At 34.7% G+C, this 15,665-nt stretch overlaps 1 protein-coding gene across 2 annotated transcripts; it reads left to right on the plus strand.

The window, feature by feature from the left end:
• Positions 1–7,320: 7,320 nt before the first annotated feature.
• Positions 7,321–12,950, plus strand: LOC141690218 (uncharacterized). Of its 2 annotated transcripts, XM_074494910.1 has the most exons (6): positions 7,322–7,657; positions 9,211–9,511; positions 9,890–10,048; positions 10,257–10,552; positions 12,400–12,540; positions 12,655–12,950. In XM_074494910.1, exons 1-6 carry the CDS (start codon positions 7,463–7,465, stop codon positions 12,655–12,657), a joined length of 1,095 nt encoding a protein of 364 aa, XP_074351011.1. In that variant the 5' UTR covers positions 7,322–7,462; the 3' UTR covers positions 12,658–12,950. The 2 variants fall into 2 exon arrangements, with proteins under 2 accessions (XP_074351010.1, XP_074351011.1); XM_074494909.1 differs by having other exon boundaries at positions 7,321–7,657; positions 12,400–12,950.
• The last annotated feature ends 2,715 nt before the right edge of the window (positions 12,951–15,665 follow it).

A 15,665-nucleotide genomic window follows, 5' to 3' on the forward strand; every position in this document is an offset into this window, starting at 1 on the left:
CATGCAACCAGACGTAACCTATATGGAGCAACCAGGAAGGGTATAGAGTAAAAAGGAACGAGTGCTTAGGAGAAGGGTTATCAAACTAGTAAGAGCTTGATGGTAGAACCACAATGTGGGAAAATTTACTCGAGAGTTAGAAAGTGCAATGCTAAGAGAGTATCCCTATTCACTTTCTATCTAATTCCGGGACGGAATCCTTTTAAGGAGGGGAGACTGTAATAACCCCAATTTTTGGAAAATTTTTGAAACCCTTATGAATAGTTTTTTTGCTGAATGAGAAAACTTTTCATGCCACACTATGTAGGGGTTCTGATATGGATATTCTGAGATTTTATTAGTACTTTATATGGGATATAAGTGTATGTAAAGATCGTCAGAATCCAAATCCGAACACTTTGATTTTTCCCAGAAATACACTAGATACGGAGAGAATTGAGTATAAGGTAACAGGATAAAAAGGATTTAAATTAAAGGATTATAGGAGAGGATCATAAAAGGAATATAATATATTGAGAAAGGTTAAGGGAACCTAAGTAATAAGATCCCGGGTATGATCCCTCAAACGATAAACGAGAACGAAAGATAAGCGAACCGTAAAACAAATAAGTGACCAAGAGACAAGCTTGTACAAGAAGCCAGGGATTGTGACATCATCAAACCACAAGGTGTGGACAAGTGGGAGCATTATGACATGTGCAAGGTGACATAAGCATGACATGGGAAGGAAGGAGGTGTGGTGGCTTTGTAACCACACAAATTCAAGGGCAAGAAGGTAATTGACTAAAGCAAGCACAAAAACCAAGCAACCAAGCCAAGCAAATCATTTTTCATCAAAATCAAAAAGAAACCAAGGCATTGTTCTTCATGCTCTCGGCCAAAACAGAATCAGAACACTAAAACTGCTGTATCTCCTTCATTTCTCACTCAAATATTGTGTTCTATAGCTCATTGGAAAGGTATTGAGATGGCCTACAACTCTTGTTCACAAGTCTCGTCCAAATAATCATGGTAAGACCCTCATTTTTACAGTTCTTTAAATCGGACTTTTAGAAACTTCAAAGCCTAACTTTGTGTTCTTGATTTCTTTGGAAAGATCAAGCTTGTAGGAGGCTCCCTAAGGCTTCCTAGCAACTTAACACCTCCCAAGGAAGGTATAAACTTCAAACCCTAGCCTTTACTTTATTTGTTAGTAAGTTTAATGGTTGGTGTTGTGAAATGAGAAGCATGGATTGTGATTATTAGTAGTTTGGTTTGATTTGGAAGTGTTTTGGTAATTGAAGCTTGATTATAGTTCATAGGTCTTGATTGTGGTTGTTTGAGTTGAAAACCTTGGAGATTATGGACTGATGTGGTATGGTTTAGGTGAAGTTTTGTTGTATTGATGGTTATGAGTTGGTTGGTGGTTAATTGGAGTAGTTTAAACATTGGTAATCGCGTAAACATAGCCGTCGTAACGTCCGATTTTCTTTGGACTGTTTTTGTGCATAGCATTAGGACCCGAGAACCCCCTTCTAGATTATGACCACTGCCATGTTTAGATAGCTCATGTTACGAGCTTCGTTTTGATATGTAGTTCGTTCGATTCCGATGCACGGTTTAGGAGAAACGACCGTTTCAAGTAACGGCGTTTCGCGAACGAAACTTTTTCCCTCGCCTTACTTTGAAACATAGGTTAAAGACCAAAAAGGACTAATTGAAGTATGAAACATTTTTGGTAAGTGTGTTAGGCAGTTGGTAAGACACTCGCGAAGGAATCGCCTTAAAACTCGTAAAGGTTAAATTATTAAAAATGGTGGAGCCGAGGGTACCCGAGTGACTTAAGCGAATCAGTGAGCGCAAAACGAGCGTTAGAGTCTAAGTTAGTTAAAGTATAGATTTACAAGTGACTTTGGTTTAATTCCAACTTACTTGTTGCTTATAGGTTACCAGACTCGTCCCGAGCCATTCGTAACCCCCAGTCGCTCAGGCAAGTTTTCTACCCGTTATACTGTTGCTGTGATGTAAATATATGTATATGCATTATCTTGTGATATTGCATGATTGTTATTAGCAAATTTTGCGATATATTGGAGCATGCTAATATGGTATATATGCATGTCTGTTTCGTAATCTGGTTATCTATCTGTTGATTTCAATGCTTATAGTTGCATAATACCTATGCTAGAAATAAGCAAGTAGTTGCGTATACCCTTAGTATAGGGGATAAAAGGTGAACATATTTCTAAACCGGGAGTCGATGTTCCCGAGTATATTATATATATATATTTATTTATATATATATATGGATATAGTTTTTAAAACTATTAATCGAATAAGGTTTATCCGATAACTTTAACTTTATTTTATTAATGAATATTATTTTGAATATTATTCGAAGGCGTATGACTCCTTTTATTTATTTATCTGAATATTATTTGAATATTCATTCGAGGGCTTATGACTCAGCTTATTTATTTATTGAATATTATTTCGAATATTCATTCGAGGGCTTATGACTCAGCTTATTTATTTATTGAATATTATTTCGAATATTCATTCGAGGGCTTATGACTCAGCTTATTTATTTATTGAATATTATTTCGAATATTCATTCGAGGGCTTATGACTCAGCTTATTTATTTATTGAATATTATTTCGAATATTCATTCGAGGGCTTATGACTCAGTTTATATTATTTAATGAATATTATTTGAATATTCATTTGAGGATCTATGACTCCGATTATGTGCTGTAATATATTCTTTATTTTATTAAAGATTAAGGTGTTAATAATCAAACTTATTTTCGATTATTCAAATAAAGATAATACTTTCATATAAGTATATCTTTGGTTATTTAATGTTTATTTCAAGTATAAGTTTTAATACTTCTACTTCAATTATTTTTATAAAGATTATTCTTTATGGGAATATTATTTAATTAATAATATTCAGATATTTTCTAATATTCTGGGGACTGATTTACTTCATTAAATCAGCTTTACTCCAAACACTCTTTAAAGTGTTTTCGAGTCTTCAAAATGATTTTTTAAAGTCAGAGCGGATCCCAAAACTCATTTTTATATTTAAGATCTTCCTTTTTAAGGGGATTTAAATACTCGCTCAAAACCTGGGGAATCCGGCTCTGTGGTGTATTTTATATTCGCAACGAGGTTGCAGTTTTGGTAAATGAATTGATTACTTGCCCAACGTTCGGGAAGTAAGCCCATCTAATTGAGTCGGCATAAGCGACAGGCCGGGGTACGGTCTATTATTGTGTAAGTGGCTGGGTGGCAGTCCATCAACGCGTGAGGGGCCGGGGTACGGTCTAGCGCGAGGTCCTAATGCGGCCAGGGTGATGACCGGTGAGGAATTCATCCATCTACAGTAGAAAAGGTTACTTATTGGTATCTTTGCCTGATCAGCGAGATATCGGGTTTATGCCAAAATTCTTTTCCTTTCCAAAATTCATTGGATGTTTCAAACTCTGTTCATACTTTACATAACAGAGGTTCCAGGAAATGTTTAAGAGATATATATATGTGGATATATATATATCGGGACTAAATAAAGTATCTCGTAACTTTATTTCATTCAATAATATTTCAAAGATTGAATCTATTCAAATCTTGTCTTGTAGTCTCATCTATGTGATGAACTTTTGAAACTGATTATAACTTGAACGGTGGTAGTTCAAGTAGTATTGGGAAAGATATAAGTATATTGGGGTATTTGGTAACCTCATCTTTTAAACTTATATCTAATTAATAATTGTCTTATGAATGACAAAGATTTTCAGAAAAACGTTGAGACAAGGTTAGATATATGAGATCACCTTGCAACGATATTTTTTTATACAGTTATACACTGGGACTTTGTGTATATTATGCATGGAAGAGGACTTCCAATATTTTGAAAAGTATATATGTATATATACTGAATATTTTGCGACTTCATCGCATTAAGATATCAAACTTGGTTCATTTCTTTTGACCAAGACTTTCATGAGTATTATGAGTAGGCTCATATATTGTAAATCATTATACATATTATTTTGGTGGGCTTGCTGCTCACCCTTGCTTTATTTCTTCATCACACAACAACAGTTAGGAAAGATGGCCAGACTCCAGCAGACCCAGCGCAAGCGCGTGGGAAGCGTCCCGCGTCTTCCCGTTGATGTTGTAGCTGCTATAACTGCAGAGGTAGATCTATTGTAGATCAGACCATCTACTTTTGAGAATCAATTATGTATAATTATAACTTGTGGCAGATAATGGCAATTAACTGTAAATTTATCAAGTAATCATTTTGGGTTGTAATAACTTTTAAATTGTGGATTCAAAGACTTGTACTTATTTAAATTTCATCTCTGAGACTATAACGGGTTGTGGTGTGTGTTAGTGTGGGGTCACAGCATAAGGTTATTTATTATTAATTAAGTGAAGTGATATTGTGGAAAGAAAGACCGTGACGACCCGGATCCCCGACCCCGGATCTGGGGGTGTTACAGTTGCATACTTAAAGAAGGAATTCGAAATGAAAGACTTGGGTAAAACAAAATCCTGTCTTGGTTTTCAAGTTGAACATTTATCAAATGGAATCTTTGTCCACCAGTCTGCATATATTGATAAGGTCCTTAAACGATTTATCATGGATAAGGCGTATCCAGTAAGTACTTTCATGATTGTGTGATCATTTGAAAAGAAAAAGGATCCATTCTGTGCAAGAGAAAAATGTGAAGAACTACTTGGTCCTGAAGTACCGTATCTTAGCGCCATTGGCGCACTAATGTATCTTGCTAATTGTACACGTCTGGATATTGCATTTTTCTGTTAATTTATTGGCAAGGCATAGTTCTGCTCCAACTCGCAGACATTGGACCGGTATGAAACAGATTTTTAGATATCTTCGAGGAACAATGGATATGGGTTTGTTTTATTCTAAATATTCAAAGGCAGAACTAATTGGCTACGTAGATGCTGGATATCGTTCTGACCCCCCATAAAGGAAGATCGCAAACATTTTATATATTCACATATGGTGATACTGCAATATCTTGGCGGTCTACCAAACAGTCACTTGCTGCAACTTCTTCAAATCATGCTGAGTTATTGCCCTTCATAAATCAAGTCGAGAATGTGTATGGCTACGATCTCTTGTTCATCATATCCGAGAGGCATGTGATCTATCGGTCAGTAAAGAAAGTCCAACTATATTGTTTGAGGATAATGAAGCTTGTATTACTCATACTAGAGAAGGCTACATCAAAGGAGACCGAACGAAACACATTGACCCCAAATTTTTTTTCACTCATGAACTTCAACAGAGAAGGGAACTTGATGTTTGTCAGATTCACTCATGTGAGAATCCAAGAGATTTATTCACAAAGGTGCTTTCTACAACTCTTTTGAGAAATTAGAGGATATATGTTAGCATTTATATTAATGTTCAAATGAGGGGAAGTCATGATATTTTATTATTTATACAACACATGTACTTATTTCTTTCACAGGGGTTTTTCCACTGAATTTTTACTAGGAAGATTTTAATGAGGCATGTTAGCGCGAGTCATAAGGGGGTGTTATATACATTAAGTGTATGGCTATATAGTTTTTCTCAAGTTTTATTTTTATACATTTATATTATATATATAATAATTAACACCATTTTTTTTGAATTTTTCAGCTTCAAATCTTCCGTTAGTAAATCAAGAACGTTATTTAATAATGATATTTTATACTGACATGATACTGGTCTTTTCATGAATTTTGAAATTGTTCAATAAACTTTAAATCACATATTATAGTTATCAAATTGAAATCTAAATAAAACTCTAGCAAATTTTAGTCTCTGATTTTACAATTTGTAATTTCCAAATTTCGGTTGATTTTGAATTTAATTTCAAGTGATTTTTCAATATTGTTATCTATGGGTAATGATAGATCGTGACCACGAGACCATACATGTGATTTGTGTGGTTGTTAAACCTGGTAAAAGTGTATTGCTTCGTCAGATTTTTTTGAGTGTTGAGCAAAAATTCTTAAATTAAACCCATTATTCTGACTTCGTTGATACATACGTATAAATCTATTAATTGTGGCTGTTTTCTTTAATTTGTTCGAGGTGTTTTAGGCTTGATTGGATTTTTTTATTTAAAATTTTTTGTTGACCAATTTTTTATGAGCAAGATTCTAACACAGCAAAAATCTTTCCAACGAGAGTAATTAAATCGGAAAATTCAAAAGAAAAGTAACATTAATATTAAATTTTTTTATTCGGGTAATTGAACAATAAAATAACAATATTTTAGGGCCGAATGAATTTATTTCGAATTATAATTGAAGTTATTAGTTCTTTGACAGGAAACTAAAAAACGAGAAAACATAATACAATCACAAACTTAGTATTTCCTATATATAAAAAAAAATTGAACTTTTTTTCTTGAGTAATTAGATTTATATGTCTTAATATTATAAATAAGTATTTGTTTTAATAAAATCTTATAAATGAGAATCTATTTTTTTTATTATAGAAAACCTGCCGCCGCTAGTATTTGGGTGCGCACTGGGTATGGCCAAGATAGACCGCACTTAAGCGATATATTCTGGTTTAAGAGACATAATTATAATTTTTTCTCCCGTGAAATTTGAACATGGACCAAAATAATAATTATCCCATTTTCAACCAACTCAGCCAATTTTTACGGGCCAGAATCTATTTTAATAAATTCTAACAAATATTAGGTCTCGAGATCGACAAAAAATAATCCAGTACCACCTAGACTTCGAAAATGATTTGAACTTTGATTTTATGAGTTGTTTAATTTTTATCCAATACTAAATTAAATATTACAAAATAAACATACCTTTATTGTTCCTTTCACAAACTATCTTAAATTTTTTAATTGTTATAAAACTTGATAATCAGAAAAGATTGGTGAAGATACCGATTTGGGATTAATCCGAGAAGCGGGGATTAATCTAAGTAAAAATTGCATGTTTTTTTTAATGTTTTAATTATATTTAATTTAAAATCTTTAATTAATTAATAATATATAAATTAATATATTTATCACATTACATGAATGATAGTTAATTAAAATTAATTGAATATTCGATTGATATCGAATAATTTATTGTTAATATATTGATAAGAAAAATATAAAAAAATTATCGAATTTCAAAATCGGATCAATTACTTATTTTATAGAGAATCAATCGATAAAATTCAAAAAAATTTAAACCATTTTTTTTTTGGTAATTTATACACGGAACCGACTAGCAGAGATTTCTTGAACAAAAATTAAATCATCTTTCCTATAATTCTAGCCAAACAGTGCTTTGTATTGCATACAACCCACAAGGGCACACAGGTAAATTAACTCACTTAGATTTCTTGAACCAAGAACACAAATCATCTTCATCCACCTCAAAAACTCTGTTCCTGCGAAACTCCTTCAAAATTTATAATTGATTCTAAGGATGAAATCAAGAGAAACAAAGTTCTTACAAGAACTGGTATTATATGCAGCAAGTGCCGCTTTAAGTTGCCTTGTTATTTTTGTGGGTTTCCGACAATTTGACCCGAACCGAGAGGCCTCCAAGAAAGCCCTTGAAACTAAAAAAGAGATATCTAAGCGTCTTGGTAGACCCCTCATTCAGACCAATTCTTATGAGGTATTAACACCCTTTTTTACATATATGATGTTTGTGTATTAATCTTTATGTTTATTGTTTGTGTTTTTTTGCATTTATGTTTTGTTATGTTCTTGATTATATGGTAAAGATTTGATTTTTATTAAGTTGTAGTGGACTTCTATTCAAAGTTTTGATGTTTTTGTGTTTATTTTATATGGGTTGTTGTTTTTTTACAGAAATTTGGAAGTAATTATGTTTATTTACTGGAATGGTACAATTTTTAGTAATAACTAGTAGTATGTTGTATTTGATAATTAGTACTTACCTTCAATGTACAATTAAAGATATTTTGTGGAATTTTAGAATATACGGACTCGGGGATGTTACAGATATGGTAAAATGGTAGTGATTAGGAAGTTTACTGGGGTGGCTTGGGTTGAAAATGGTATTATTATGGTAGTAGGAATCTAGAACTGAAATTTTTTGATTTTACGAATTATGGGTAAAAGAAAATGAAGAACTTGTATGCAGTTTTTTATGTACGGAGTAGATTGCCTATGTTGCTTCCTTTAGTTTTCTGTTTGATGCCACTACATGCATGACAACTGGAATGCGTTATTTATGTAATAGCACTATTGTTCAGTTTTAGGGAAATGCAGCTGTTGTAGGCGTCTTCTACCGTATTTATTTTACTGGATCAACTACTTTTGCAGTTTTTAAGTTTTCTCGGTTATGTTTTCAGTTTCTCTTGAGGCTTTTTTTTAGTTAATTGCACACAGCCTTTGTGTTGAAGCTTTTTGGTTTTTGAAATTACAAGCTTTTTATATGATCACCCTAGAATTTCACTAACATTTTTTTTACCTATATCTCTCTTCTCTTAGTCTGTGCTTTTACAAGTTAAGAATGCACTTAATTTAGTATTGGGGACTATAAATTTTTAAATCCATGTTAATCTTTTTGCTTCTTTGGTTTTTGGGCTGAAGTTAAATCTTCCTCTATATCTCAAACTTATTTTCACGGGGAGCAAATATATTTATGTATATATGTATTTCTATTTATATCTATTTTCGGTATGATTTCTTACGGGGTATGGGGTGATTACAAAATTAAACGTTTCTGTTAAGTTAACAAATTTCAATGACTTGGATCAGGTTCGTGCTCGGTGACACATTTTCCCTTGAATTCTAATGATACTTTGCATGCTGTGGTGGTCTAATTTTGTTTTGAATAAACTTAAAAATGATCTACTGCACTACGATTTGGATTTTACCATTCTAAGATTTAATTCCAGGATATTGCTTTTATCTATTATTATTATAATAATTATATTTATTATTATTATTATTATTATTATTATTATTATTATTTTATATTACTTCCAAGTAAATGTTAGTATCTTTACTATTACCTACGAGATTTTTACACTTTTAAGGCATAGTATAAGTTCATCAAAAAAAATTATTAACAAAAATTCATTCTGACCCTTTTTTCATTTAAGGGTAAATTAAACAAGGGGAAAAGTGTCTCTTTCTAAGTTTATGTCTGCAGAGATCTTGTAATTCTTGTCTAACTTGTGAAATAATGATTTACAGGATGTAATAGCGTGTGATGTTATTAATCCTGATAACATTGAAGTTGAATTTGATTCAATTGGAGGGCTGGAAACCATTAAGCAGTCACTGTATGAATTGGTTATTCTCCCACTTCTTAGGCCAGAGCTATTCTCACATGGGAAACTCCTTGGTCCTCAGAAAGGTGTGTTGTTATATGGACCCCCAGGCACAGGAAAGACTATGCTAGCAAAAGCTATTGCAAAAGAGTCGGGGGCAGTTTTCATTAATGTAAGGATAGCAAATTTAATGAGCAAGTGGTTTGGTGATGCACAAAAGCTTGGTGAGTGTATTTTGGCGCTAATTTTCTCTTTAGAATTTAGATCTATATTGTTTTTTCCAAGTTTTTAATTGAACACCTGGTCTGTATTTTATCAGGTAAAATTTTTACTATTAATTTTCTTCAACCAATCATGTTTTAATTGTTTGATCCCCACAAGGAAAAAAAATGCTAGTTGCTTTAATTAGCTTTGGTCTGAGAACTTTTACCCCGATTATGTCTGAGTATGTCGTTTGGTTTCAACTATGCTTGAGGTTTTGCAGCAGTTCGTACGGGCTCTATTTCCTGTTTACTCAGTTCATCCTTACATGTATTTTAGTCCCAAATTATATTATTTTTCAATCGTTATTTTCTTTAATTTAGATGCAAATTATTTTGCAGTGGCTGCTGTATTTAGTTTGGCCCATAAACTCCAGCCTGCTATTATATTTATTGATGAGGTCGACAGCTTTTTGGGCCAGCGCCGTTCCAGTGACCATGAAGCATTAACAAACATGAAGACTGAGTTCATGGCTTTATGGGATGGCTTCACCACTGATCGTATGTTTTCTCTAAATACCAATAGCTAGATTAGCTCGTTATTTATTTGATTCAAAGTCCGTCTTACCATTTCTCTTTCCGTGTTATAACTGTGAATAATGGTGCACCAGGGATCAGGGTCTATAGCTTCTGCACAATGGTTACATGTTTTTACACATTAAGATTTTTTTTCATTTGAAACTTATTCATTTCAGATTTTTTCATGTAGAGAATGCAAGGGTGATGGTTCTTGCCGCCACTAATCGTCCATCAGAGCTTGATGAAGCAATACTTCGACGTCTTCCTCAGGCTTTTGAAATTGGAATTCCCGATCGCAGGGGGAGAGTTGAAATCTTGAAGGTTATCTTGAAGGGGGAGAGGGTGGAGAGTTCAATTGACTTTGACCACATAGCTGGTTTATGTGACGGGTATACTGGCTCGGATCTTCTTGAGCTTTGCAAGCAGGCAGCCTACTTTCCCATCAGGGAGATTCTTAATGCAGAAAAGAGTGGAAAGGAATCTTCGGTATGTATTCTTGTCCTTTATATTACTTTACCAACGGACACTTATTGACAATCTACTACTGCAAATATCATTTTCCGAAGCACAAACTGTTAAAATTTTCTCCACCACTAGCAGGTCAGGTAGGCTAGTTCCTGTGCTTGGCAGTTAGCATCTCATTGCCATAAACTAGTCCCATTAATTAAATTTCAAACTTTTATAGGGAAGTAGTAACTGCTAATCAGAAATCTATTATCTGACCATCTAGAAATTTTGACATTCTGGGACGGCAAGGACCCATGAGATAACTGCCTTAAAAGTATTGTTTACACAGGGAACTTCTACGTAGTTCCACCTACCTATGTAGCATTTTTTCTAATTCACTGCTTATAAGTCCTAACCGTGGCTTTTTTTTAAAGCAGTACAATTTTTATTTTGAAGTTTACTGAAAGACTTAAAGTTGTTGAAAAAATAATGCAACTTAAAACAGTTTGCTTAGCATCATATTAGTATTGGATATAGTAAGCAGCTTCCCTGAACTTGAAAGAAACTGTTCTATTCATATCTAGGTTCAGCATAGAGATTTTCTCTTTCTGTATAAAAGGTCTAAAGTGCTGTTGCTTGAATATTAAAGAGTAAGATGCCTTGTTTTTTGGGTTACCCATTTATCCACCAAGGCTTGAACCCTCGACCATCCATTACGAAGGGGAGAAGGGTATCTGCTAGGCAGAAGCCTTGATCCATTTTTTCTTATACCTCCTAGAGAAGATATAAGTAGTTACGGAGCTATTTTACTTTTTCTTTTTGAGCTTTGGCATTGTACAACTATTGGTAATAAGAATAAAGCTGGGTCCAGCTTCTAGCACTAGATAGTAGGTAACTAGGTTGATTTTCAAATCTTTTCATTATCTTTGTGTGAATGCTAAAATTTGGTTTAGAATTTAACTTTAGAGAAAAAACTCTTGTGGTTTTAGGAATATGATGAATGTGCTTAGAAAAAATTATCCAAATTCTTGACTGCTATACACACTAAAGTTGATTTTTCAGTCGTGGTACCAATATTTTTTTTAATTCAGGGCAAGCAGCGAGATGACATTTTCTAGAAATAGGATATTGAAGTTAGGGGCTCATTGTATTTTTAATTACTTTCGAGGTGGTTTGATTCTTGCTTTAATTTTACATGTGTTAAACTCTAGTGAAATTAAAATTTTAAATATTGTATATATTTTGTTTACTTTTTTACATTATTTTACTTGTCCAAAATTTTAGAAGTGGATTAAAGTCATAGTAGATTGTAGAGTTTTGTTTGAATAAACTTGCATGACTTGTTTGTGATATAAAAATTAGGAATTTTGAAAATATAAAATTGGTTCCGGCCCAATGACTTCATAGGATCTGTCCAGTAATTACATTAAATGGGAATTATGGAACCATAGAGGCTAGAATGTCCGACAGTCGAGACTGGCGTGTTTGTCTAATTTCAAACTTTCTTTAAGTATTGGGGATTATTAGCAATGTGACCATCAGTTTAGAGGAGTTGCAGTGTCTAATATGCCTATGGGAACTGACCCAGCTTGTTGGGATGAATTGCTAAATTTGCAAATCTCCCTCCCTCTCCCTCTCTCCCTCCCTCTCTCCCTCCCTCTCTCCCTCCCTCTCTCTCTCCCTCTCCCTCTCCCTCTCCCTCTCCCTCCCTCTCTCTCTCTCTCTCTCTCTCTCTCTCTCTCTCTCTCTCTCGGTCGTTGATTACAATTGCTTCGGAATTTGAATTGTGTTTTCGTCGAATTTGAATTGAAATTGAATTGTGTTTTCATCTTGTTCTAGCTCCTGGCAAATGGTCAACAACTTTAATGGTTCTAACTGATTTTCAGGAACCAAGGCCATTATCACAATTAGATCTGGAGAAAGTTCTTGCAACATCAAGAAAAACAAGGGCTGCCACTAGTGAATACACCAGAGTTAGCTCACAGTCAACGGGATGGTCGGGCAATAGGGAGCCAGACGATTATCAGGTGCGAGCTGCAATTAGTGAGCTATCTAAGCTTATGGTGTCCCAAGTTTTGAATATTCAAGCGGACGACCAAGATCCTTGAGATTTTTATTTTTTTTGTTTTTATTTGGAACAGTGAAGATCGACATTTTACAAAGATCCTGGAAAGAGTTTTACATGAGCGCTTGCGCCTGAAAGTATTTCAGTTTTCTGTAAATGCATCTGCATAAGGCCTATTCTATTATAGGTCTTCCAGTATAGTTGGGGTCTGGATAACTTAAAAAAAAAGATAGTTGAGAGTTACTGGAGGCATCTGTGGTTCTCTTCTCTTACAAACAACCAATCTTCAGTCATAATTCCACTTCTGTATGATATTTGTTAACAGATTGCTTAATTATTATATTAATCGTCCTTTGTTAGTTTGATGAATTACATCTGTTTAGTCAAATTCAGATATATGGATTTGTATTTATAAAAGCAGTTCTTTTTTTTAATGGAATAAAAAAGCTGTTCTTAGAAAGTATTGATTGCATTATACACTTTTAATATAATAGTATGTATGCATAATATACTATCAAATGCACAGAAATGCTAGGGAAAAACTAAGAGCCACCATCTCTATCAGATCCTCCAAGTAAGAGAAAACGACCCAAGGGCCGTGGAAAATGGTAGAAGCTTGGACGGGGCAAAAAGTCCAATCTGGTGAGATGAGGTTGCACTTGGACAAAACACAACTGAACAAAGATATGTTCAGCGATGTCGCTGAAGAACAGGCACAAAATGAGGGCAATGAAGAGTTGCAGCTATTAGAGCAAAAACGAAGACTTCTGTCAGAAAAGATCAAGCGCATAAAAGAGATTATACGACTCCAACGCGAGTTTTCCGAAATGTCAGAAAGTTACGAATCCTTTGAATATCAAACTAAGGAGCACGACTCCACTTTGAATCCATCCAAGCAAACAGAGTATTCTGAATATGATGAATGCACGGGATCCCTTTATTGGAAGATGATTTAGCCCTCATAAAAAATTACATATGAACCCAGAGTGGAGGTACGAAGGTGGCAACAGAAAGCCTTCTTTCAACAAAAATTGAAAATAGAGGTGGCCAGTGCGGTCCGGGCCGGGCCGGAAGCGGGTTGAACCCGGAAACAACGAATACTGAACCGGCACGTTAATTAAATGAATCGGGTCGGGCTGGGCTTGAACCGAAAGAAGCAAACTCGTACCCGACACTGAGCTCGTGAGCGAGCTGTGCGGGCCGCGGGTTGATGAGGGCGGGTTGATGCGGGCTCCGGGTTGAATTGCTTTTTTTTTCTTCCTAGCCTAACTACCACCGGTCTGTGTCACTGTCTGTGTCTGTAAATTGTGATGAGTGTGTGTCTGTGAATTTCGGAAACAAAATAAAAAAATATAAGTTAATTGAGACTTGAGAGATTGAGAGAGGCAGAGTCGAGAGTCGAGTGTTAGAGAGAGATTAGAGAGAAACAGAATAGAGAGTAAGAGAGTCAGTGAAGATTTGTAAATGTATGTATGTATTTATAAGCTAATTTCCAGACCTGCTACTGTGCAATCTGTGTGTGCTCACCCGCGGGCCGTGCGGGCTGTGCGGGTTGTGCAGCTCGTGCGGGTTGCAGCCGTGCGGGGTCAGTGTTGTGCGGTCCGGGCTCGGTTTTCCAATATTGGATTCGTAATCGGCTCGGTTAATTTAACGAATTGTGCGAGTTTGAACCGGCCCGTTTCGGGCCGAATAATTACGGGTTTCCGTATGAACCGGTCCCGAATGTGCGGTTCAAACCCGCACATTTAGCCACCTCTAATTGAAAATGTCAAAATCAATAAAGACCTAAAAAATTCACCTATAGAGTTTTTTGATGGATCTGCGGACCCATCAGACTTTATAAATCTTTTCGATGAAAGGATGGACTTATTTGGTCACTCCGAGGTTACGAGGTACCATTTCTTTTCCACGTGTCTTAAAGGAATAACTTTGAATTGGTACAACAATATACAACCATGATTTATGGGCTCTTGGGTTGTCCTAAAAAACAACTTCCGAACAAGGTTTTCTAGCAATAAGGAGGGAGGAAAAATCACATCCTCACTCATAACTGCGCATCAACGGTTGAGCGAGTCATTGCGAGCATACTTGAGCCGATGTTGGGCTCATATCACCGAGATCATAGACCTCGTTGATCCTTTGGCTGTTAATTATTTGATAGCTATTGATAGCTGGCATTGATAGATCTCGTTATAGTCAACTCTTGGAAGAACTCTTCGAAAAAGAACCTAAAACGTTGCATGTTGCCATCAGAATAATTGAACATAGGATAACCCTTCAGGAGGATGTAGAAAGTATACAACATTTTAGGTCCCCAAAGACTCGTTATGAACGCAGTCCTCGAAATTCCGAAACTATGAAAGGAAAAGCTACAAAAGCCCCATAGCAACAGAGGGACGCCAATAATTGCGAGGATAACTGTAACGCCCCGAAATTGGGGGTCAGAGGATTTGGTCGTCATACTGAAACTTCAATCCAAAAGAACATGTTTAATCAATAAACAAATATCGGCAGTTCAAATATAACATATGTGACCTCAAACTACATCAAGATCTTTTCAGGTTACAGTTCTAGAAACAAACAATCCAACTTCCACAAGTAAATTTTTCCTTCTTTTTAAAAAACTCTTTTCAACAATTTCAAATCTCAAAACTTAACCCGCCAGTATAACTTCGAAAAGAAGTATACTAGACTGAACTATACAACAAAACAACTACAATATATATATATATTTATATATATAGCTTTACATATTAGAACTTACACTAGTTTCACAAACCCTGGACCAATCATCTTCAGAAAAAACTTCATTCTCTTCTCTTTCAAACAACGCGGCTAAACATCGCAAGTTATTCCTCATTGGAAGGTTAAATTTAAAACATGAAAGTAAGAGTGAAAGGAATGCTTAGCAAGTTCAGTATCACATATATATGATCTTTTGATATAAAAACTGACATATGCAATGGAGCAGGACATTTATAACCATAATTGTCGAATTAGAAAATTAGGTTAAGGAAACCAATAATTGTTTCCGCAATTGAATATAAAACCATTTTGATATATTTGAGAAAAAATGCTTCAACAATA

This window comes from Apium graveolens, chromosome 10 (genome assembly GCF_009905375.1).
Source record: "Apium graveolens cultivar Ventura chromosome 10, ASM990537v1, whole genome shotgun sequence".
In the NCBI taxonomy this organism is placed as follows: domain Eukaryota; kingdom Viridiplantae; phylum Streptophyta; class Magnoliopsida; order Apiales; family Apiaceae; genus Apium; species Apium graveolens.